Source organism: Oncorhynchus kisutch, linkage group LG23 (genome assembly GCF_002021735.2).
Source record: "Oncorhynchus kisutch isolate 150728-3 linkage group LG23, Okis_V2, whole genome shotgun sequence".
Classification (NCBI taxonomy): domain Eukaryota; kingdom Metazoa; phylum Chordata; class Actinopteri; order Salmoniformes; family Salmonidae; genus Oncorhynchus; species Oncorhynchus kisutch.
This window is the reverse complement of record NC_034196.2, coordinates 1,828,352-1,853,310: the sequence shown is the minus strand read 5'-3', so window position 1 is coordinate 1,853,310 and position 24,959 is coordinate 1,828,352. Positions and strand designations below refer to the sequence as shown.

General features: G+C 45.5%; 1 protein-coding gene across 6 annotated transcripts; it reads right to left on the bottom strand.

Moving 5' to 3' along the window:
* Positions 1-1,473: 1,473 nt before the first annotated feature.
* Positions 1,474-24,743, bottom strand: zgc:162472 (transcription factor TFIIIB component B'' homolog). Of its 6 annotated transcripts, none has more exons than XM_020457644.2 (27): positions 24,622-24,743; positions 23,879-24,116; positions 22,174-22,864; positions 19,525-19,628; positions 19,346-19,411; positions 19,050-19,193; positions 18,767-18,900; positions 18,523-18,617; positions 14,793-14,847; positions 14,482-14,613; positions 14,008-14,247; positions 13,832-13,877; positions 12,041-12,254; positions 11,787-11,902; positions 11,288-11,702; positions 10,706-10,840; positions 9,427-9,463; positions 7,815-9,289; positions 6,650-7,624; positions 5,644-6,465; positions 4,682-5,503; positions 4,524-4,583; positions 4,175-4,428; positions 3,738-4,000; positions 3,252-3,582; positions 2,690-3,017; positions 1,474-2,513 (listed from the first exon to the last, which is right to left on the bottom strand). In XM_020457644.2, exons 2-27 carry the CDS (start codon positions 24,094-24,096, stop codon positions 2,379-2,381), a joined length of 8,307 nt encoding a protein of 2,768 aa, XP_020313233.2. In that variant the 5' UTR covers positions 24,097-24,116; positions 24,622-24,743; the 3' UTR covers positions 1,474-2,378. The 6 variants fall into 6 exon arrangements, with proteins under 6 accessions (XP_020313233.2, XP_031658544.1, XP_031658545.1 ...); XM_031802684.1 differs by having other exon boundaries at positions 1,480-2,513; positions 3,252-3,579; XM_031802685.1 differs by having other exon boundaries at positions 1,480-2,513; positions 3,738-3,997.
* Positions 24,744-24,959: the final 216 nt, after the last annotated feature.

Genomic DNA, 24,959 nt, shown 5'->3' with positions numbered 1-24,959 from the left:
TGGGTGTAATGCACACAATTTGCCATTTTACAATTGCTTGTTCATAATCAGAGACAGACAGTGATGAGTTTATACTGTCTAAAATCATTGATTCGCAAGTGATGCACAGTAGAAGAGGCTGGTGGGAGGAGCTATAAGAGGACAAACTCATTGTAATGGCTGGATTCGAATCAATGGAATGGTACCAAATAGATGGAAACAACACATTTCACACTGTTCCATTGATTCCATTCCAGCCATAACAATGAGCCCGTCCTATATCTCCTCCCAACAGCCTTTTCTGATGCAATGTTTTCATTTTTTTTTTTATCTAGGCAGGATGGAAACGGTTGGAAACCCCCTGATTAATTCAATAGCAGAGTCTATAAAAGAGAATGACCCTATCCGTCTTCAATATGGACCAACAGAAGGCGGGGCACTGCCTGTGAGAGGGTGGAATATTTATGTAGTGAGGTCACCTAGCAACCCCTACGATCTCCCTGCCTCTCTATGCTGCTTGGGAATGAAACATCTGCACGTTCCTCCCCCATCCCCCTTATGCACACACAGCAACAAAAATATGTTTCCATTGAACTTTAAAGGCTTTTGAGATGTGCTCTCTTGATTTCTGTTGAGCCTAACTAAGATATCTGAACAATGTGTTTTTTAATAACTTTGTTACAGATTTCTTATGTTGCCATAAGGTTCTGCTGCATACCTGGTCTGCAAAAAGCAGTCATAATTGTGCAGGTAGACTGCCTCCTGCTGGTCAACTGACAGAAGACCAATGTCAAAACAGAGCTCTACATTCTCACTTTCAAGTCGGCCTCTGCAAAGCCACCTCTCCCTACGAGCTGAGCGTAGGGCCCCTTGGCCGCTAGGGGACCCAGACCAAAAAACCTCAGGAACCCAGTCAGGTTCTTAAAGTACTGCTGAGAATTAGAAAAGTAGAAAACACAAGGTGCAATTGAAAAAATGTGGTAGTACATAAGCAGTTTCCCACTTGTTTTGTCAGTCACTCAATTAGCCCATGTCAGCTAACACTTCTTAAATTGGTAGGTAATCATAACAAAATTACCATCCGGACCGCAGGGCATATGCTCAGGGGGCCTGAACTCCCCATCGATTGTTATTCACTCTCACACTGATATCATATGAATTTGGCATAAATCAAGGGCACCTGAGAGGTGCAGCGATCTAAGGCATCTGTGCTAGAAGCGTCACTACAGACCCTGGTTCGATCCTGGGCTGTATCACAACCAGCTGTGATCGGGCGTCCCATAGGTCGCCGCACAATTGGCCCAGTGTCGTCCGGGTTAGGAGAGGGTTTGGCCGGGGTAGGCCATCATTGTAAAATAACAATTTGTTCTTAACTGAAAAATTACCCACTGCCAAGTGGAGGCACTAAAACTTTTTTTTCTGCGAGGTGGGCAGCTAAATCTCGCTATCAAATATTATTTTCTCATCTGTTATCGCAACACATGAAACATAAAGTAGACATTAACGTATAAAACTTTATTCACATATTTTACATGAGCTACAGAACAGCTATGTTAGTTTGAACCAACAGTGGCTGCAGAACATAATCAATAACTGAGAACTGCAATTGAACTCATGATCTGTGCACTGTTTCTGTGAGTTTGTCACTGTACATGGATTAAACTAGAGGATTCTGTTCCAGCGCCATTTGAAATTATATTTCCTGTATCTTCAGGGAGCATGAAATAAAGAGATATTGCTGTGCTGTCCCTCAAGCTGCAAAGCTGGGTCTTGTTCATGCATGAAGAGTGAAAAACCAAAGTAAATGTTAAGGATACATACCCCTCCAATATATCAGATCTAAATTATAATAAACATATATACACACACACAATACTCATGTTTAGACAATGGCTACCTATGTAAACAAAATCTGAATGTGAAAGTCCCTGTAGTTGAGTGAGTTGCCAGTGATTTCAAGTAGTCTCCTTCTTGCAGATAGAGGGAAATTATCATGAATGTCTGGCTTGGTGTGGTTTGAAAAAATATAAACCAAATAAATATGTTATTAGAATGAATAGATTACTCAATAGGCTAGATGATATGATTGGGGTAAAATAGCCAAAAAAACGTAATCATTCAATATAGGAAAGTAGCTTAAAGGCGCACCAGTTTGGTCCCCCCCAAAATTTGAAGAGGAATTATCCCTAGTTTGGTTTCACTGTTGCCATCTTGTGACCAAATCTGTTCGCTGCAAAAGCATGAAACCTTGTTCGCATAAACACAAGCAAGCAGAAACCTAATTTCAGTGGTAGATACAAAAACATGTTTTCTTAAGTGTTTCACATTATGTTCTCCAGTTTGATTCAAACAAAGAGTCAGAGAGTGCCTTTTTGATCTCCTTTCCCTTCCTCCGTCTCTCATCCCTCATTCTCCTCGACCTCGGTGAAGATGTCACTGAAGAAGTACTGGGACACGTTGATGGGTTCCTCGTCTGCTGAACCGCTGTCCACACAGGGAGACGCACTGGACTGGGCGGCTGGCACCTGAGAAGACTGGTGGAGAGAGATGGGGAGGGAGAGAGAGAGGGACAGGAGTACAATGAGGGTTCTGTTTCTCATCATTTAAAACAACTAAAAATACAAGATCATACCCACAACAGTAGGTTCATGGGTTTTTGCAAAGTTCATAGGTAAAATACTGTATCACCAGATGTTGTCCATCTCTTTACCTCAGTAGCTGTAGTACACAGGGAAGTACTGGGCTCTGGGTCTGAGTGTAATGCCAGGGCATCAGAGGGTTTTTCCTGAGTCACCCTGGTGGAAAAATCTGGCTTAGTGGTGGCCCTAGTGGGGGTGGTGGTGTAATGCATTATGGAAGGTGAAGGCATGGTTCTGGTTGTGGTGGAAGGTGCAGGAGCAGCCCGTTTCCCCCCTGGGCGGGTGGTGTTGACCTGGGGCCTCAGAGCGGCTGCTCTGGTACCTCGGGGGGGGGCAGCTACAGGGGAGGCGTTCTTATTGGACATGAAAGACAGGAATCCTCTGGGTCTCCTACCAGGCCTGTAGGGGGGAAGGAACATACAAAATATTTAAAAACAATCATTATTAACACTCCTAATCAATCGAATCAATGGAAGACAATCGAATGTGTCCTGTCAATTAACTATAATACAACAGCAGGTCCTTTGAGCTACTAACAACTTAATGTTTAATTGAGGATAACTAATAGATAGTACAAACAGGGGGAGATCGAGAGTGACAGGTATAAGAACGAATGCATTTCAGACAAATCACCTGCTCAAGGGGCCACTCATAGCCAGCGGTGTAATTTGACGGGCAGCCTGAGACTCCGCCCCTGAACTATTGTCCTCCCCTCCAGTCGGCGTGTGCTCGGTCTCTGTACGATCGAAACAGCCCACAGTCCCCTGCTGTGATGCAGTTCCTGTGACGGAGGGGCCTGGCTGGGCCAGGGGACTGGAGGCAGTGAGGTGGTAAGTGTCTAGGGTGGTAGTGGTCAAAGAGGGTGTCTGGTCTGGGGTAATGGGTGACACAGCCTCCTTGGCAGGGGCCGAACAACTGGTCTGTTCCCTTACTGCAGTGTTAGGTCTCACCTGCAGTTTGTCTACTTCGCACAAGCAGAGACAGAATTATATTAGGAGAATTGTACACAATAAAATGGATGGACGGATGAATGAAGGGAATCGAATGAATGAACGAACAAACAGACGATGGAGAGTAAGTGTTCTACACATTGGATTAGATGCACTACTCTGTGCCCACCTCTCCTGGCTCTCTCTGGCACTTTCCTCTTCTTAGGAGGATGCGTGTCCTCACTAGTCTCTGCATCAGCCATGGAGTCTTCTGAGGGTTTGGCCGAGGCACACACACCTACTGGACCCGCCGTGGAGCCAGACTCCACTTCCTTGATACTGGTGTATGAGGGTTGAGGAAGGACCTCATCCACTGACATAGGCTCAGGGACTTCACAGAGGACACCAGCATTCCCTTTCTCCAAACTACCTCTGGGGGCAACAATATCACTGCTGAAGGAGAGGAGAAGGATATCCAAGGTGAAGGGACAGAGTGCACAAAAGAGGGACGAAAGAGAGAAAGAATGAGGGGGAGAGAGGAGAAAATGTACATTCATTTGGGAGATAAATTGCATTTGGGGGGGGGCTGAGTGGAAAAGGGGTTAGTGATGACTGACAGGCACTAACCTCTGCTGCAGTTGAGCGCCTGCGTCTGGTAGAAAAAAGAAAGGCTCAGAGAGGGTCTGGGATGTGCAGCCATTCTCCTCCCCTGCGGGGAGCACTGGGATTTCAGTCAGGGAGAGGATGAATATAGGCTCATCCGGGTCTGACTGGGCCTGGTCCAACGGAGCAGTCGACACAGACGTTTCTGAGTGCTGTATGAAGACAGCATCACTTTGTTGCGAGAAAAAGCTTCCCTCCGTAAAGAGAGACATATCGCCCTGTGAATATAAACGTCGGACACACACAGATGAGACGCATATCTTAGGAGCACATTTCTACACGCAACCAGACGGGTAGGAATACAATGAATTACCTGGGTAGAATCAATGACGTCAGTAAGAGGGATGACTTGGTGAATCTGTTCCATTTCCTCCTATGAATACAAACACCACACACACAGATCAGAGACTAAAAACACACTGGGGTAATGCAACCGGCTAAACCAATAGCTGACATTTATAATAGCCTTACCTGGGTCGTATCGATGATGTCACAAAGGGGGGAGACTTGATGGATCTGTTGTATTTCCATGGGAACCTCATCAGCTTCCTCTGGTGTCTGAACTTCAGGGTTTGGCCTGTGTTCTGGTAATTGGACTGCAGAGCGCGTAGCGGCTCTGGCGGTGAGACCCAAGTTGGGTTTGGGTTTAGGTAAACGGGCCCTACGGGTTAGAGGACCTGTCTGTTTGGGCTGGTCTGAGTCTGATGTCCCTGACTGGGACCCTCCAGCATTGAAGGAAGATGAACTATTTTCCTTAGGGCCATCGTGACCTTTCACCTCTCCTGATGACCTCAGAGGTGACTCTGGGACTCTGGGTCTGAGTGTAACTGGACCTGGCTGCTCAAGGCTTGAGGTGGGCTGTGGTTGTGAGAGTATGGTGGTACTCTGTGTGGATTGTTGTTTTGAGAGTGTGTTTGTGGGGGAATTTAGTGTGGGCTGGGGTTGTTCTGACTGTGTGGTGGTATTCAATGCAGGCTGTGGTTTTGAATACGCTATTCTGGTTTTCTGAATGGGCTGTGGTTCTGAGAGTGTGGTGGTAGTCTGTGGTGGTTCTGACAGTGTGGTGGTAGTCTGTTTGGGTTGTGTGGTCCTGGCAGCCTGTCCCAGGTTGGGTTTGACCTTAGGGAAGTGGCTCCTCCTGGTCTGTGAGGTTGTCTGTTGCTCTGAGCCCTCTGACACTTCAGAAACTGATTCCACCTGAGAGGCGTGTCCAATATCAGTCCCCTCCCTCTGTCTGAGAGGCCCCTCTATGGGTGGATGAGGGATGACTTGGTGAATCTGTTGTATTTCCTCCTAGGAATAAAATCATACACACCCTTTAAAAACACACTGTGGTAATGCAACTGTAACACAATCAGACATCTTTGTTAAACACATTCAATTATAAATAGCATTTAGGCTAAACCAATAGCTGATATCTATAATAGCCTTACCTGGGTGGTATCGATGATGTCACAAAGGGGGAAGACTTGGTGGATCTGTTGTATTTCAATGGGAACCTCATCAGCTTCCTCTGGTGTCTGGACTTCAGGGCATGGCCTGCTTTCTGGTACCTGGACTGCAGAGCGTGTAGCGGCTTTGGCGGTGAGACCCAAGTTGGGTTTGGGTTTAGGTAAATGGGCCCTACGGGTTAGAGGACCTGTCTGTTTGGCCTCGTCTGAGTTTGATGTCCCTGACTGGGACCCTCCAGCACTGAGGGAAGAGGAAGTATTTCCCTTAGGGCCATCGTGACCTTTCACCTCTTCTGATGACCTCAGAGGTGACTCTGGGACTATGGGTCTGAGTGTAACTGGACCTGGCTGCTCAAGGCTTGAGGTGGGCTGTGGTTGTGAGAGTATGGTGGTACTCTGTGTGGATTGTTGTTTTGAGAATGTGTTTGTGGGGGAATTTAGTGTGGGCTGGGGTTGTTCTGACTGTGTGGTGGTATTCAATGCAGGCTGTGGTTTTGAATGCGCTACTCTGGTTCTCTGACTGGGCTGTGGTTCTGAGAGTGTGGTGGTAGTCTGTGGTGGTTCTGACAGTGTGGTGGTAGTCTGTTTGGGTTGTGTGGTCCTGGCAGCCCGTCCCAGGTTGGGTTTGACCTTAGGGAAGTGGCTCCTCCTGGTCTGTGAGGTTGTCTGTTGCTCTGAGCCCTCTGACACTTCAGAACCTGATTCCACCTGAGAGGCGTGTCCAATATCAGTCCCCTCCCTCTGTCTGAGAGGCCCCTCTATGGGTGGATGAGGGATGACTTGGTGAATCTGTTGTATTTCCTCCTATGAATAAAATCACACACACACACACACACACACACACACACACACACACACACACACACACACACACACACACACACACACACGTAATGCAACTAACACAATCAGACATATTTGTTGGAACACATTAAATTATAAATAGCATTTAGGCTAAACCAATAGCTGATATTTATAATAGCCTTACCTGGGTGGTATCGATGATGTCAGAAAGGGGGACGACTTGGTGGATCTGTTGTATTTCCATGGGAACCTCATCAGCTTCCTCTGGTGTCTGGACTTCAGGGCTTGGCCTGCTTTCTGATACCTGGACTGCAGAGCGTGTAGCGGCTTTGGCGGTGCAACCCAAGTTGGGTTTGGGTTTAGGTAAACGGGCCCTGCGGGTTGGGGGACCTGTCTGTTTGGGCTCGTCTGAGTTTGATGTCCCTGACTGGGACCCTCCAGCACTGAGGGAAGATGAACTATTTTCCTTTGAACCATCGTGACCTTTCACCGCTTCTGATGACCTCAGAGGTGACTCTGGGACTCTGGGTCTGAGTGTAACTGGACCTGGCTGCTCAAGGCTTGAGGTGGGCTGTGGTTGTGAGAGTATGGTGGTACTCTGTGTGGATTGTTGTTTTGAGAGTGTGTTTGTGGGGGAATTTAGTGTGGGCTGGGGTTGTTCTGACTGTGTGGTGGTATTCAATGCAGGCTGTGGTTTTGAATGCGCTACTCTGGTTCTCTGACTGGGCTGTGGTCCTGAGTGTGGGATGATATTTGTGGTGGGTTGTGATTTTGAGTGTGTGGTAGTTCTCTGTTTAGGCTGTGTTTCTGACTCTGTGTTAATACTCTCAGAAGGCAGTGGTGGTTCTATGGTGATATGCATGGTAGGCTGTGGTTCTGAGGTTGTGATGATATTCAGCATAGAATCTAGTGGTGGTTCTGACAGTGTGGTGGTAGTCTGTTTGGGTTGTGTGGTCCTGGCAGCCCGTCCCAGGTTGGGTTTGACCTTAGGGAAGTGGCTCCTCCTGGTCTGTGAGGTTGTCTGTTGCTCTGAGCCCTCTGACACTTCAGAACCTGATTCCACCTGAGAGGCGTGTCCAATATCAGTCCCCTCCCTCTGTCTGAGAGGCCCCTCTATGGGTGGATGAGGGATGACTTGGTGAATCTGTTGTATTTCCTCCTATGAATAAAATGACACATGACACACCACACACACACACACACACACACACACACACACACACACACACACACACACACACACACACAGGTAATGCAACTGCAACACAATTAGACATATTTGTTGGAACACATTCAATTATAAATAGCATTTAGGCTAAACCAATAGCTGATATTTATAATAGCCTTACCTGGGTGGTATCGATGATGTCAGAAAGGGGGGAGACTTGGTGGATCTTTTGTATTTCAATGGGAACCTCATCAGCTTCCTCTGGTGTCTGGACTTCAGGGCATGGCCTGCTTTCTGGTAATTGGACTGCAGAGCGTGTAGTGGCTTTGGCGGTGAGACCCAAGTTGGGTTTGGGTTTAGGTAAACGGGCCCTACGGGTTAGAGGACCTGTCTGTTTGGCCTCGTCTGAGTTTGATGTCCCTGACTGGGACCCTCCAGCACTGAGGGAAGATGAAGTATTTCCCTTACGGCCATCGTGACCTTTCACCTCTCCTGTTGACCTCAGAGGTGACTCTGGGACTTTGGGTCTGAGTGTAACTGGACCTGGCTGCTCAAGGCTTGAGGTGGGCTGTGGTTGTGAGAGTATGGTGGTACTCTGTGTGGATTGTTGTTTTGAGAGTGTGTTTGTGGTGGAATTTAGTGTGGGCTGGGGTTGTTCTGACTGTGTGGTGGTATTCAATGCAGGCTGTGGTTTTGAATACGCTATTCTGGTTTTCTGAATGGGCGGTGGTTCTGAGTGTGGGATAATATTTGTGGTGGGCTGGTGCTTGGAGTGTGTGGTGGTGGATTGTGATTTTGAGTGTGTGGTAGTTCTCTGTTTGGGCTGTGTTTCTGACTCTGTGTTAATACTCTCAGAAGGCAGTGGTGGTTCTATGGTGATATGCATGGTAGGCTGTGGTTCTGGGGTTGTGGTGATATTCAGCATAGGCTCAGGTGGTGGTTCAGAGAGTGTGGTGGTAGTCTGTGGTGGTTCTGACAGTGTGGTGGTCGTCTGTTTGGGTTGTGTGGTCCTGGCAGCCCGTCCCAGGTTGGGTTTGACCTTAGGGAAGTGGCTCCTCCTGGTCTGTGAGGTTGTCTGTTGCTCTGAGCCCTCTGACACTTCAGAACCTGATTCCACCTGAGAGGCGTGTCCAATATCAGTCCCCTCCCTCTGTCTGAGAGGCCCCTCCTCTATGGGTGGAGTTTCTAGAGTGGGCGTATCACTGCTCTGAGGCACTGGGACAGATGCCGTTGATGTGGTGACTCGGATAGAGGCCGTTGTTGTCAAGGTGACTGGAGGAGAGGATGTTGTCGTGGTGACTGGAACTGAGGCTGTTGCCATGGTAACTATGACAGAGGCTGTTATTTTGGAGCCTGGGATAGAAGCTGTTGTCGTGGTGACAGGGACAGAGGCTGTTGTTGACGAGGCAACAGGTACAGAATCCTCAGCGATTTGTGATGCCTCAGTGACTCTAAGAGATTCAGAAGGAATGGTGCTGGTTTGTAATTGGTCAGTGGGCTGTGGTGTCATCTGGTACAGTTGGTCCTCATTGGAACATCCTTCTGTGATGATATCATCTGCTCCGGCAGTGAAGGCTTCAGCCGCCTGAGACAGGTGGGTGAGGTTGCCGATGGCCAGAAGGGTTCTAGCTGCCTCGTTGTAGCTCTCCTCAGATACTGGAACACAGAGGGGAGAGGAGAAACAGTTGAACATTCAATAGTTCGTGGTGTGAGGGAGAGCGTTTATATTTTGTATATATTTTTTTAACTTAAGAGGATACAATAGATATCAGCTCTTGAAAGGACCAACCTACCTTCCATGTTATCTGGAGACAGGAAGTCTATCACATCCTAGAACGAAGAAAACAAAAACATTAGTCCTCATAACATAGACAGAATCTGGAGCAAAACAGCAGCCGTGCTTAATCCAATTGGATGCTTGACCCAGTGATTTCAATTTAACACCGACAACTTCTGAAAGGTGATATATACTGAATCTCAAATATGAAACTATAACCAGATTTCTATCCAACCATTTAATACGGATGAATTGCCTGACACATGAAGAAAGTCACGAACGGACTGATGGAAACAGTAAATACTGGTACAATTTCAGAAATGTTGAGAATTCGTTCGTTCGACATCTTTTAGTGTCTGGAAAATGTATTCTGTGAGAAATGGCGGTGAGAACCGCCTTAATGCGCAAATAATAATATAATAACCATCAGAACATAGTAAACTTGAGTCACGCGATGATGTGTGGTCCTCCCACTACCAAGCATGCAGTTTATTAGGCTACAGATGAAATACACTTCACAGGGTGGTGAAAGTGCACAGTGATGAGTTTGATGCGCCTTTCCCATAAATATCGAGGGACTTATTCTGGTGACATGATGATCGATGCTTGGCTGCCGTTTTGACAAATAAAAATCCCCTAAAATCCCATAATGTTGGGAGGCGAGCCACACTGTATTTTTTTATCAGTAGAGTTGAAAAGGCGATATAAACCCATTTTACTTGTTACCCCCCCCCCCGGGTACTTGGGACTGAACCATCAGTAGAGTTGAAAAGGCGATATAAACCCATTTTACTTGTTCCCCCCCCCGGGTACTTGGGACTGAACCATCAGTAGAGTTGAAAAGGCGATATAAACCCATTTTACCTGTCCCCCCCCCGGGTACTTGGGACTGAACCATCAGTAGAGTTGAAAAGGCGATATAAACCCATTTTACCTGTCCCCCCCCCGGGTACTTGGGACTGAACCATCAGTAGAGTTGAAAAGGCGATATAAACCCATTTTACTTGTTACCCCCCCCGGGTACTTGGGAATTTAACCATAAAAAGTTATTTTTATGTGCACTACGTCATCACACACAGCCTTTTATCCGCAATAAGTCTGTTTGATTGAAACATCTCTGGTAGGAAAATGCTTATATTTTTTAAATATTTATATGAATTATATATTTGAGAATTTTCACCTGAAAATCTGTCACTAATTGGATGGAAACCTAGCTATTGATGACAAAATGTTGGTCAAAAACATGGATGAAGGAGGGATGGTAGACAGACAGGACAGGGCACATGATGACTTACTACTAACAGGTCCAACTGATGTTCACAGGGCACTGTGCCCATTTCAGCACCCTGTGCCCGCTCGCATGACGAGTCAGGGCAGAATGCATCATGGGAAATACCCAGGACATCAGGCACGTTGACGGAGATATCGAGCTGTGAGCGGCGGAGAGGATGACAGGATGGAAGGGGAGGTTACAGGATAGAAAAACCATGCATGATAAATAAATGAATAAAAAGACATACACAGGGTCGGTTGTGCTGGGTTTCCAACGTGTAGGACAACTAAAGCGGCGTTGTGAATAGCAAGTCGGAGAGTGAATTAAATGGGTAAACCAATGGGATGCAACTGTGACTGGATAAAATAAAAATAAAATAACCTACAAATAAATACAAATAGATCCATTATGTAGGATCTAGATCCCCGGGACAGTAGAATAACCTTTTTCAAAGCATTGAGCCATAGTGGCTCAGATTTGTTCTTTACACATGGACCCTTCCAGCAACTATGGTGCAATTATGGTGGAGCAATTAAAGGGGATGTGTAACCAGGCCAGTGCATTACAGCTAAGCTCAGTTGTGTAAAAATGGTAAGTGTGTCACCCCTTTCACCTCCTCCATGGTCTCCTCAACCTCTGTGGCGACAGGTTGTGGCGAGCGAAGGCTCATGGGGATGAACGCAGGTGCCTGATTCTCCTCCTCTGGGCTTGTGGGATTGTGGGTGTCCTCCTCGGCCTGCACCTCCTCTCTCCATGCTCCTTCTTCCTCATCTTCATCATCTTCAGACTGGGACGCCCTGAGGGTGACCAGCTTGGATTTCCTAGCCGCTGATTGGCCCATCCTACCTGGCAGGGCTGGGCCAGGTTTGATTTTGGCCCTCCTGGTAGCTGGTTTGGATTTGGGCATGGTGGAGGGGGATCCGTCTGAGGCTGGAGTGGGGGCAGAGTCTGAGGGCGAGTCCCCATCCTCCTTTGCAGGGTAATTCAAGAGCTGTGTCTTTTTGGGTATTCTGCCGTACCTGAAATACATGAACATAGTTAGTTTTACTGCCACATGTGGCTGTGACCCTCTTCAGTTATGTAGGATCAGTGTGCGTGTGTACCTGGTGGGTTTGATGGGTTTATCGCTGGCTTCTTCCTCCTCTCCCTCAGATGAAGAGAGTTTACCAGCTTTCTTTTTCTCCTTTTGACTGACTGAAGGGGAAGCATCTGTATCTACCTGAAAGTGAGTTACGGTAGAGGTTGGACCACACAGACACTCAACTACTTTTCAGCTACTGAGGTTCAGACAACAGTCTTAGGGTTTATAGAATGTTACAAACATTTACGATTAATTTGTCACAGGACAAAGACCTACCTGTTCTTCAGACAGCCCTTCTTCAGTGTTCTCCTCCTCTGTAGGTGTGGCCCCATCTTTAACGTTAGGCTTGGTATTGGGCTCGGGGCCCCTCTGGCCCCACTTCCTACCCAGGTTAGGAAGAGGTATCTGGGATCGGCCACGGGACAACTGGGCTGGTTTGATCACCACAGGTCCCTTGGCTGCTTCCACAGGTCCTTCTGCCTGCTTTGAACTAATAAAAAATGCATCATAATTATTAAACCTACAAGATGTAATTTTTTGGGCGACCTGACCAAATTCACATAGAAATGCGAGTTATAGATATGTCATGCTCATCGAAAGCAAGTCCAAGAAGCGGTAGATCGGATCTATGTACATTATTTCTATGCTTCCCATTCTTAAATATCATAATAGTTGATAATATTATAATTTTTTGTGTCTTTCACTTTCAGTTTTGTACACCAGCTTCAAACAGCTGAAAAACAATGTTTGGTTATTTAAAAAATATTTCACAGGGGTTTAGATGGCATAATGATTCTCTACAAAAACTGAAATTAGGCAAACTAATAGACTTCTAGCAAAATGGAAAATGGCAGAGCGATATCTGCATACTGCGCCTTTAAAAAGGGACATTTCTAAAAATGTTCAACATCTCCAGCACCACCCCAACATCAACATATGTGAAAAAGTCTTTCCAGTGACGACGTCGGTGTGCATCATGATATTTTAACCCATTGTGAGTAAGCATTGCCTACTAATTGGTTGAGGATGTCATTAGAAACACTTATCTTTTTCCACACAAAACATAGAAACACTATTTTCATAGAGGACCCTCCATGACCAAAAGTATATGGACACCTGTTTGTCGAACATCTCATTCCAAAATCATGGGCATTCATTTGGAGTTGGTCCCCCCTTTGCTGCTATAACTGTCTCCACTCTTCTGGGAAGGCTTTCCACTAGGTGTTGGAACATTGCTGCGGGGACTTGCTTCCATTCATCCACAAGATCATTAGTGAGGTCGACACTGATGTTGGACCATTAGGCCTGACTCGCAGTCAGCGTTCCAATTCATCCCAAAGGTGTTCAATGGTGTTGAGGTCAGGGCCTTGTGCAGGCGGTTCCACTGCTTCAGAGACCAACGGCGGAGAGCTTTACACCACTCCAGCCACTCTTTACACTTGGCATTGCACATGGTGATCTTAGGCTAGTTTGCGGTTGCTCGGCCATGGAAACCCATTTCTTGAAGCTCCCGACGAGCAATTCTTGTGCTGACATTGCTTCCAGAAGCAGTTTGGAACTCGGTAGAGTGTTGCAACCAAGGACAGACGATTTTTACGCGCTTCAGGGGTCCCGTTCTGTGAGCTTGTCGCCTACCACTACGCGGCTGAGCCACTGTTGCTCCTAAACGTTTCCACTTCACAATAACAGCACTTACAGTTGACCGGGGCAGCTCTAGCAGGGCATACATTTGACAAACTGACTTGTTGGAAAGGTGGCATCCTATGACGGTGCCACGTTGAAAGTCACTGAGCCCTTCAGTAAGGCCATTTAACTGCTACTGTTTGTCTATGGAGATTGCATGGCTGTGTGCTCCATTTTACACCCGTCACCAACTGGTGTGGCTGAAATAGCCGAAATCACTCATTTGAAAGGGTGTCCACATAATTTTGTATGTATAGTGTATGTTGATGTTGGGGTGGTGCTGGAGATGATGAATATGAAGTCTAAAAATTATTTCAGCACTTGACACCTTTTCTTTTAATGTAAAGAACAAAATAGTTGCCATTTACAAACTGCAAGTGTTACCTCTCTGGAGGCCCTGCCTCAGAATCTTCAGGTACACCAGCCTCTTCTGAGGAAGCAGAGGAAACAACGGCAGTAAGTAAGATAAATAATAATGAGTTAGTAGATTTAGTATATTTTCACTTTGTTATATGGCTACTGTGAAAAGCACCACTGAAGTCGTGGAAGTTCTACCGCACCTTGATCACTTGTTATTAGGTCAATCTTCTTTTTCTTTCCATCCTTTGCTTCTTCAGGAGAGGACTCTCCTCCACCATCCCTACTTTTGCGTTTTCTCTTAGGGGTGGGAGCGGAAGAAAGCGTGGTCCCTTCGTTAGAGACGTTCTCGTTCTCCTTCTCTCCCTCCACCTCCTCTGTGTCCATCTCCGCGTCTAACCCCTCCTCCTCCACATCGCTCAGCTGCTTCGCTGCTTTCTTTTCTAATGGACAGTGAGAGCAGAGATATTGAGACTCATACAGGGAGCAAGGACGGATAATGCGTGGGCTGAAGACATTACTACCTTTAAACTATGAATAATGTTCAAGAAATCACAACAATTTCACCAGATTACATAGGTGAGAGATGCCATACTGAGAATTCCAGGCATTGACTTTGTGGTGGAACTCCCGACACGACCAAATAGGTGGTAAACAAGGAAATGTATCTTAGTTACCTTTCTGTTTGATTTTTTTCTTCATCCGTATCTTCTCTGTGGGGGACTTATTTTTGTTCCTCTTTGCCTCTGCAGCCAAGATCTTCTCCAGGAGACTAGTGAAGAACTCATGGTCCAGCCTGCGTTTCTCCTCTAAATCAAATCACATTTTTGTTGGTTAGATACACATATATAGCAGATGTTATTGCGGCTGTAGCGAAATGCTTGTGTTCCTAGCTCCAACAGTGCAGTCAGAACAGAGAAAAGACCAAGATGAACTGGATTCCCGAATCACGTCTACAACGGTAAATCCCTTCTGTTTCAAAACTTACTGAAGGCCTTGTCTATCCTCCAGCTGTTTGCTCTCTCCTCTTTCTTGAACTTGTTCTGAAAGACAAGAAACGGGAGACAAAATTACAAACCGGCAGTAACACAACCTAGTGCAGTTGTATAGTGCTACAGCCACAATCTACAGTATTTAGGGTTGGGCGGTACCCAGACCTTCATATCTTCATTACCGTCCTGGGTTTTATGGTATTAGCAACTTAGTACACAAGAGGGGGCCAAAAACACACAAAAGAAAAGCCCATTGGGCATTACCAGAATGCTAACAAAATGAGTGCAAGTAATGGCGAATTTCCATGGAGGCTGCTAGCTAAATATGCTAACGAGCGCAAATGAAGTCGCTCGGGCAACAAGCCTGCTTGCTCTGCTCAGAGAAGGGGGGGTAGCAGAGAGAGCTGTACAAATAACTCATCCAAAGGGCTTTGACTTCTTAAACAAGGCAGAAAGCTAACACAATATGATGCCCTGTTACCTTAATTATTCAGCCACTTACTTATAACGACCAAGTTAAACTTGAACGTTTAACGCAGAATTTCCCGCAGGAAAAAATAAATATCTTTCTGCATTTTCTAAACACAGACCTAAAATGCTAATTTCTGCTCGGCATCAGACACATTTTATGCTTCAATTGCACTTCTCCACTCAGATGAGAATTCACGAATGGGCATTCTATCATCAGACTGACTGCGCTCTGACTGGTGTAGCTAAAAATTGAAAGATGCTGGAGGAGTGCTTGACGCCATCTGTCAAGCATAGTGGAGGCAATGTGATGGTCTGGGGATGCTTTGGTGGTGGTAAAGTGGGAGATTTGTACAGGATAAAAGGGATCTTGAGGAAGGAAGGCTATCACTTCATTTTGCAATGCCATACCCTGTGGATGACACTTAATTGGAGCCAATTTCCTCCTACAACAGGACAATGACCCAAAGCACAGCTCCAAACTATGCAAGAACTATTTAGGGAAGAAGCAGTCAGCTGGTATTCTGTCTATAATGGAGTGGCCAGCAGTCACCGGATCTCAACCCTATTGAGCTGTTGTGGGAGCAGCTTGACCGTATGGTATGTAAGACGTGCCCATCAAGCCAATCCAACTTGTGGGTGAGAGGTGCTTCAGGAAGCATTGGGTGAAATCTCTTCAGATTACCTCAACAAATTGACAACTACAATGCCAAAGGTCTGCAAGGCTATAATTGTTGCAAATGTGACGAAAGCAAAGTGACAAGGACACAATTATTATTTCAATAAAAAAATCATTATTTATAACCTTGTCAACGTCTTTACTATATTTCCTATTCACTTTGTATCTTATTTCATGTATATTTTCATGGATATTTCTAAGTGACCCCAAACTTTTGAATGGTATCAAATCTTAAGTGTAACATACACATGGATAGCAGATGTTAATGAGAGTGTAGCGAAATGCTTGGGCTTCTAGTTCCGACAGTGCAGTAATATCTAACAATACCCCAACAACTACCTACTACACACAAATCTAAAGGAGTGAATGAGAATATGCACACCTCTCTTTGTTAGTGATGGCTGTTTAACAGTCTGATGGCCTTGAGACAGAAGCTGTTTTTCAGTCTCTCGGTCCCAACATTGATCCACTTGTACTGACCTCGCCTTCTGGATGATAGCATTGTGAACAGGCAGTGGCTCGGGAGGTTGATGTCCTTGATGATCTTTTTGGCCTTCCTGTGACATCGGGTGGTGTACGTGTCCTGGAGGGCAGGTAGTTTGCCCCCAGTGATGTGTTGTGCAGACCTCACTACCCTCTGGAGAGCCTTATGGTTGAGGGAGGTGAAGTTGCCGTACCAGGCAGTGATACAGCCCGACAGGATGCTCTCGATTGTGCATCTGTCAAAGTTTATCAGGGTTTTAGGTGACAAGCCAAATTTCTTCAGCCTCCTGAGGTTGAAGAGGCACTATAGCGCCTTCTTCACCACACTGTCTGTGTGGGTGGACCATTTCAGTTTGTTCGTACGCAGAGGAACTTAAAACTTTCTACCTTCTCCACTACTGTTCCGTCGATGTGGATAGGTGGGTGCTCCCTCTGCGGTTTCCTGAAGTCCACGATCATCTCCTTTGTTTTGTTGACGTTGAGTGAGAGGTTGTTTTCCTGACACCACACTCCGAGTGCCCTCACCTCCTCCCTATAGGCCGTCTCGTCGTTATTGGTAATCAAGCCCACTACTGTTGTGTCGTCTGCAAACTTGATGATCGAGTTGGAGGCGTGCATGACCACACAGTCGTGGGTGAACAGGGAGTTTGTACGGACAAACTGAAATTAAACTGAAACTTGAACATCAAGCCTCCAGCTTGATGATGAGCTTGTAGGGTACTATGGCGTTGAAGGCTGAGCTGTAGTCAATGAACAGCATTCTTACATAGGTATTCCTTTTGTCCAGATGGGATAGGGCAGTGTGCAGTGTGATGGCGATTGCGTCGTCTGTGGACCTGTAGTGGCGGTATGCAAACTGAAGTGGGTCCAGTGTGGCCGGTAAGATGGAGGAGATATGATCCTTGACCAGTCTCTTAAAGCACTTCATGATGACAGTAGTGAGTGTTACGGGGCGGTAGTAATTTCGTTCAGTCATCTTTGCCTTCTTGGGTACAGGAACAATGGTGGCCATCTTGAAGCATGTGGGGACAGCAGACTGGGATAGGGAGCATTGAATATGTCTGTAAACACACCTGCCAGCAGGTCTGCGCATGCTCTGAGGCCGTCTGGGCCGGCAGCCTTGCGAAGGTCAACAAGTTTAAATGTTTTACTCACGTCAGCCACAGAGAATGAGAGGGGGAGCAGTCCTTGTTAGCGGCCGTGACGGTGGCACTGGATTATCCTCAAAGCGAACAAAGAAGGTGTTTCGTTGGTCTGGAAACGTGATGTCGGTGTCTGTGACGTGGCTGATTTTCTTTTTGTAGTCCGTTATTTCCTGTAGACCCTGCCACATACGTCTCGTGTCTGAGCCATTGAATTGTGACTCCACCTTGTCCCTGGCATTTCTCTTGTTTGATTGCCTTGTGGAGGGAATAGCTACTGTCTATATTCAGTCATATTCCCAGACCTCTTTCCATGGTTAAATGCGGTGGTTTGTGCATTCAGTTTTGTGCGACTGCCGCCATCCATCCACGGTTTCTGGTTAGGGTTTTAATAGTCACAGTCGGTAAAACACCTCCAATGCACTTCTTTATAAACGCACTCACCAAGTCAGCGTATAGGACAATGTTGTTCTCTGAGGCTGACCGGAACATATTCCAGTCCACGTGATAAAAACAATCTTGAAGCGTGGTTTCCGATTGGTCGGACCAGCATTGAATGGTTCTCGGCACTGGTACATCCTGTTTAAGTTTCTGCCTATAAGACTTCTTTAAGAGAGGGGCTTTGTATGCATCACGGAAGTTAGAGTAGCAGTGGTCGAGGGTATTGCCCATGCGTGTAGCGCAATCAATATGATGGTAGAATTTAGGTAGCCTTGTTCTCAAAGTTGCTTTGTTAAAATCCCCAGTTACAATAAATGAGGCCTCAGGATATGTGGTTTCCAGTTTGAATATAGTCCAGTAGTGTGTGTGTAATATATATATATATATATATAGCCCTGTGCCTTTACAATTCAGGTTATGTGACATGAACAACCAAAACACAGGGCCTTACTTATGGAGCTAAATCAGGAATAACACTATAATAAATTACACAGGTAAGACTATCAGTGATACCTTGATCTCGGTGCGACCGCGGTGAGGGAACAGCTGTCCAATCATGGAGAAGTCTGTTCCCACCATACTGATGGCCAGGAAGAACATGTCCGTCTCTGAAGAAACAGCACAAAGACTTTGTTTTAGTAGGACTTTTGGTTTCAACATGCACAAACATAGGTAAACTAAGGTGTAACTGATGATTAAGTAAATATTGGGATTGAGTAGAGTTCTATTGGACCCATGTAGTGGTTGTCAGACAGACCTTTGTTGGACCAGGGCTTGACGTGTGTCCCCTTCCTGAAGCTCGAGTAGGTGGTTGTGGAGCCACGCTCAAAGATGGGGTCTCTATCATCAGCTGGGTTGGGCCCTTTCTGCCTCAAGACCTCCACCGTCAAACTGGGACAAACACACATGGGGAGAAAGTTAAGTAACATCCAAACATAACAGGATTGGGGTGAAGTCCAATTCAGTCAAATCAGTGAGTCAATTCAGGAAGTAAATCAAAAAATTGCTTTTCAATGAGGAAACTGAGAGACGTCGCGGACCTCTCCTCATCGATGATCAGAGAGCCGTCTTCTGCCACCTTCACCCGCGGGACCATCACCCCATCGTCATCCTCATCCTCATCTTCATCTCCCTGGCTGGCTATCTCAGCTGGGGCCTCCGGTGTTGGGAGTCTTTCAGGTGACCTGTACAAGACAAATATGATCATTTCAATTGGGTTAAATAGCACAGCTCACTTGGTTGTTACATTGTGAGATGATATTTCACACACTTTATTGCCTGCCTAATATATATTTTCTAGAAATGGAAAATAAACTTGAACATGATACGGTCTTACTCTTCTCTTGGTGGGGTGAGTGGGAGGACAGTCTCATTCTCCTTCTGTTCCTCTACCAGATAAGACCTGGAAGGAAAAGACAACACAGGGAACTTACGCCTCAGAAAAACCTTTAAAATAGAACATAGATTTACACTGACTGTGCCCAACAAATACACCCACTGAAGGTGTAAGCTTACGTCATGGGGTTGGTATCAGGCAGGTAGTAGATGAGATCTCTCATGGTCATTTTAGAGGGATCTAGTGTGTATTCGCTCACACACACCTTGGCTTTGCTCCGTTTCTGCACGTTCAAAACATCACAATGTTAAAATTCAGTGGCATGACAAGCATCTAAACAATGACAGTAAACACTGTGCTCTGCTGTCACCTAGCAGCTTCTCTTGGTGACAGCAACAACTGGTTTAAGTGAAGAACCTCTGCTATCTAAACAATGACAGTAAACACTGTGCTCTGCTGTCACCTAGCAGCTTCTCTTGGTGACAGCAACAACTGGTTTAAGTGAAGAACCTCTGCTATCTAAACAATGACAGTAAACACTGTGCTCTGCTGTCATCTAGCAGCTTCTCTTGGTGACAGCAACAACTGGTTTAAGTGAAGAACCTCTGCTATCTAAACAATGACAGTAAACACTGTGCTCTGCTGTCACCTAGCAGCTTCTCTTGGTGACAGCAACAACTGGTTTAAGTGAAGAACCTCTGCTATCTAAACAATGACAGTAAACACTGTGCTCTGCTGTCACCTAGCAGCTTCTCTTGGTGACAGCAACAACTGGTTTAAGTGAAGAACCTCTGCTATCTAAACAATGACAGTAAACACTGTGCTCTGCTGTCATCTAGCAGCTTCTCTTGGTGACAGCAACAACTGGTTTAAGTGAAGAACCTCTGCTATCTAAACAATGACAGTAAACACTGTGCTCTGCTGTCATCTAGCAGCTTCTCTTGGTGACAGCAACAACTGGTTTAAGTGAAGAACCTCTGCTATCTAAACAATGACAGTAAACACTGTGCTCTGCTGTCATCTAGCAGCTTCTCTTGGTGACAGCAACAACTGGTTTAAGTGAAGAACCTCTGCTATCTAAACAATGACAGTAAACACTGTGCTCTGCTGTCATCTAGCAGCTTCTCTTGGTGACAGCAACAACTGGTTTAAGTGAAGAACCTCTGCTATCTAAACAATGACAGTAAACACTGTGCTCTGCTGTCACCTAGCAGCTTCTCTTGGTGACAGCAACAACTGGTTTAAGTGAAGAACCTCTGCTATCTAAACAATGACAGTAAACACTGTGCTCTGCTGTCATCTAGCAGCTTCTCTTGGTGACAGCAACAACTGGTTTAAGTGAAGAACCTCTGCTATCTAAACAATGACAGTAAACACTGTGCTCTGCTGTCACCTAGCAGCTTCTCTTGGTGACAGCAACAACTGGTTTAAGTGAAGAACCTCTGCTATCTAAACAATGACAGTAAACACTGTGCTCTGCTGTCATCTAGCAGCTTCTCTTGGTGACAGCAACAACTGGTTTAAGTGAAGAACCTCTGCTATCTAAACAATGACAGTAAACACTGTGCTCTGCTGTCATCTAGCAGCTTCTCTTGGTGACAGCAACAACTGGTTTAAGTGAAGAACCTCTGCTATCTAAACAATGACAGTAAACACTGTGCTCTGCTGTCACCTAGCAGCTTCTCTTGGTGACAGCAACAACTGGTTTAAGTGAAGAACCTCTGCTATCTAAACAATGACAGTAAACACTGTGCTCTGCTGTCACCTAGCAGCTTCTCTTGGTGACAGCAACAACTGGTTTAAGTGAAGAACCTCTGCTATCTAAACAATGACAGTAAACACTGTGCTCTGCTGTCACCTAGCAGCTTCTCTTGGTGACAGCAACAACTGGTTTAAGTGAAGAACCTCTGCTATCTAAACAATGACAGTAAACACTGTGCTCTGCTGTCACCTAGCAGCTTCTCTTGGTGACAGCAACAACTGGTTTAAGTGAAGAACCTCTGCTATCTAAACAATGACAGTAAACACTGTGCTCTGCTGTCACCTAGCAGCTTCTCTTGGTGACAGCAACAACTGGTTTAAGTGAAGAACCTCTGCTATCTAAACAATGACAGTAAACACTGTGCTCTGCTGTCACCTAGCAGCTTCTCTTGGTGACAGCAACAACTGGTTTAAGTGAAGAACCTCTGCTATCTAAACAATGACAGTAAACACTGTGCTCTGCTGTCACCTAGCAGCTTCTCTTGGTGACAGCAACAACTGGTTTAAGTGAAGAACCTCTGCTATCTAAACAATGACAGTAAACACTGTGCTCTGCTGTCACCTAGCAGCTTCTCTTGGTGACAGCAACAACTGGTTTAAGTGAAGAACCTCTGCTATCTAAACACAATCAGTGTGAGCGTATGAGATATGCTAATTCATTGCAGTTCTTGGTATCTTCAAACATTGACAGTGGCTAGAGAAGCGTTTAACATAATAATCCTACATTCTGTGCAGATTGTGTGTTATCAAACATGCATAGTGGTGTTAGCTTCACAAGATTACATTATCCAGCCCAAAAAATTGATTGACGGGATCTTAAGCACATACAAATTAATAACATTGTACAAATTGGAATTTGTAAAATACTAATGAATTTTTTAAAAATAAAATCAGGACGTAACAGAGTAAATGGATGATGTTGAATACAGTTGTGCACAATTACTGGGGATCCGTTTTGGCTCGTGAGCGCTACTTTCAAAATTACTGGCTGAAATTATACAAAACCTTTCTAGCATCACTTTATTCTTTGAACTAAAGATCACCAGTGAGACTAAAACCAATCTCACCTTCTCCTTGTTCATCTCCTGTCTCAGCAGCTCTCTGAGCTTCCGGGCCTTAGCCAGCCTCTGTAGGTCTGTTGGGTCATTCAGGAACCTGCTAAGCCTGGACTTCCCTGGTGCCAGCCCGGTGAGCCCACCAGACACAGACCTGGCGACCAGAGTCTTAGCTCTCTCTGATACTGAGATACCCTCTTTGTCTGGAAGGGAGGACGATGGGACCATCTCTAACGGAGTGGATGGAACTTTAATGATTGGTGTTTTTTTCAGGAGATCTGATTGGATGCTGCCTTTGCCTGCTGCCTGCGGGGTCTGTTGTGACAAGGATGAGTTCTCCACTGCCACATTCCCCAGAGAGGTTGTTGTAGGGCCTGGGGAAGCTGGGGACAGTGGCCTGGGTTTGGGCTGTCCTTTGGCCTGCCTACTACCTCCAGAGGGCCTCCGCCTTGGGGATCTCATGCCCTGTGAGGGTCCAGAATCTGTCTGTCTGGGGGCCTCTGGAGCCTCAGGGGTTGGAGCTGGAGTCTCAGTGCCCGCTCTCACAGGGGACTTGGGGGTCCTGGGGGAGGAGCGGGTGAGGGCTGGGGTGGCGGCCACCCGGGGTTTGGCAAGGTTTGGCATGACAGAGAACCGCTTCCTCCTTTGAAGACCGGCAGAGGGGGTGCTGCTGGAACCCTCGCCATTTGGGTCTTTTCCATCCCTATAGCAAAGACAAAAGGGTCAGAGACAATGCAGACAATCAGCTAATACGTGAGCAACACTGAACCACAGTCAGTGGATGGTTGTTGGGGCAAAACCAAGTTTAAACCTAGTCTGATTAATATGTATATACAGCCTGAAACCAATGGCTGCAAAATTGTGTAAATGTTTCTTATGAGCCAGAATGTATAATACATTTAGACTTACTCTCCAGGTGGTCTGTGCGGTTTGTCTTTTAGCTGCTTGAAATGTGAGACAAATCTCCACAGGAAAGTATTATTTACTGTGACAATAAATGATATATTCTGAATCAGGGGAGGATGGAAAACAATCCAGACCTTTTTTATGTGACTTTTTCATTTATTTCTATTTTTTTCTTCAGATGTCCATTTTTTTTAGATGATTATTTTCAATGAAGGTGTGGATTGTTCTACAATACAACATTTCCATTGCCATGGCATGCTTAGTTCAAAGCTATTGGCGAAATGAAAAAAGATCCAATACAAAACTAACTTTACCTTGGTGTCAAATCAAATACCTACTGGCTCGCTAAAAAAACACATCTGGTAAACAATACTTTCCTGTGGATATTTTGTCTCAAATCTTTAGCAAATGAAGGACAAACCGCACAGACAACCGGTATACTAAGTGTAAACGTATTTTTATTAAACATTTACACGATTTTGCTTCATGCTGCATATACAAATGAAGTGTATTACAGCCTAATTCATCAGACTAGTTTAAACCATGTGTACGACCCATGTTACCTTGAGTAGTTTTCAATTCTACAATAAAATTTGAAATCCTACAAGAGATTATAAACCTCCAGAACGGTCACTGACAGCCACACCTCTGCATTTACACATTTAGCTGTAAAAATGACTATAAATACATTTGATTCAATTATGGATGTTGAATAAGGCAGTCCCCTGCACCTCTCTGATTCAGAGGGGTTGAATTAAATGCAGAAGACACATTTCAGTTGAAGGCATTCAGTTGTACGATTCGCACTCACTCTCTGGGTGTGGTGGACTCTGTCGAGGCTTCTAGCACTGCAGTTGTGGTGGTGTCCTTCACGCACTGGCCCCCTGCCTGGGGAAGGTCCTCGGAGGCCTGGGAGACTGCAGCTGGAGCCTCCTGGGAAGGTGGAGTGTCCTGGGAGGAGGCTGGGGCTGGCCCTCTGCCTGCTGGCCTGACGTTCGGACGAACACTGATCCTGGATCTGCGAAGCATTCTGTCCTACTTCAGAGAGGCTGTGACACGGATGATAACATTAGCTATAAGAAACACAGAGCTCAGGGTTGCTAGCAAGCGAACTTTCATTATATATTTGGCAAATGACCATCAATGGCTTGTGTATAAGCTAGTTAACTACTAAATGCATATGTTGGCTGCAGGAAGTCTGCTCAGCTGCTAAATGTCACTCACTGGCTCACTTATCTTCTGACTCAGCTAGCTAACGTCAGCTACGTGTCAGTCACATACCATAGCTGACTACCACGGGTAAGTCAGCTAGGGAAATACACCAGAAAACGTAAAGTGAGATAAAGTAATTACAATTTCAGCTCACTATATTTTGTTAGCTAGCATGTCTTACATAGTAGTAACGACGAATGAGCATTATTAGCGTGCTAAAAGTTGTAAACTTGCTAACAGTTAGCTAGCAGTTACGCTTTCTTTAGACGTCTAGGAAAGTAATGTAGTAATGTAATACTGTCACTTCTCCAAATACGTATCGTAATCCATAAAAATACAAACCTCGTATTTAATGATCAGCTTTTCGACATATATTCCATATGGTCGACGTTTTAATCCAAGTCTAGCACCATGCACAAACACGAGTCCACCATGATGTTTTCGATGACGTCCGTCTCACTCGTGAAAGGGATTGTGGGAATAGTAGTTTAAGTGATTGAAAGGCCAAAAGTTATTAGAACAGCAGCTCGTGTTCATGTTATTTCTACATTGCAAAATTGAAAGGGACAGGTCCACAATATTATTTGAATGCATACTAGCTAGCAGTACTTTGTTTAGAACATTCTTTTAAAGTAGGTATATCAAACATAAGTCATTACATCATAGGGCAGGAATCTTGA

Coding starts and splice junctions, on each gene's coding strand:
- zgc:162472 (XM_020457644.2), bottom strand. CDS start 24,096: ATGCTTCGCAGATCCAGGATCAGTGTTCGTCCGAACGTCAGGCCAGCA. Junction 18,618..18,766: donor CAAGCCCTGGTCCAACAAAG/GTCTGTCTGACA, acceptor CTGTTTCTTCAG/AGACGGACATGTTCTTCCTG. Junction 11,903..12,040: donor AAGGGCTGTCTGAAGAACAG/GTAGGTCTTTGT, acceptor ACTCACTTTCAG/GTAGATACAGATGCTTCCCC.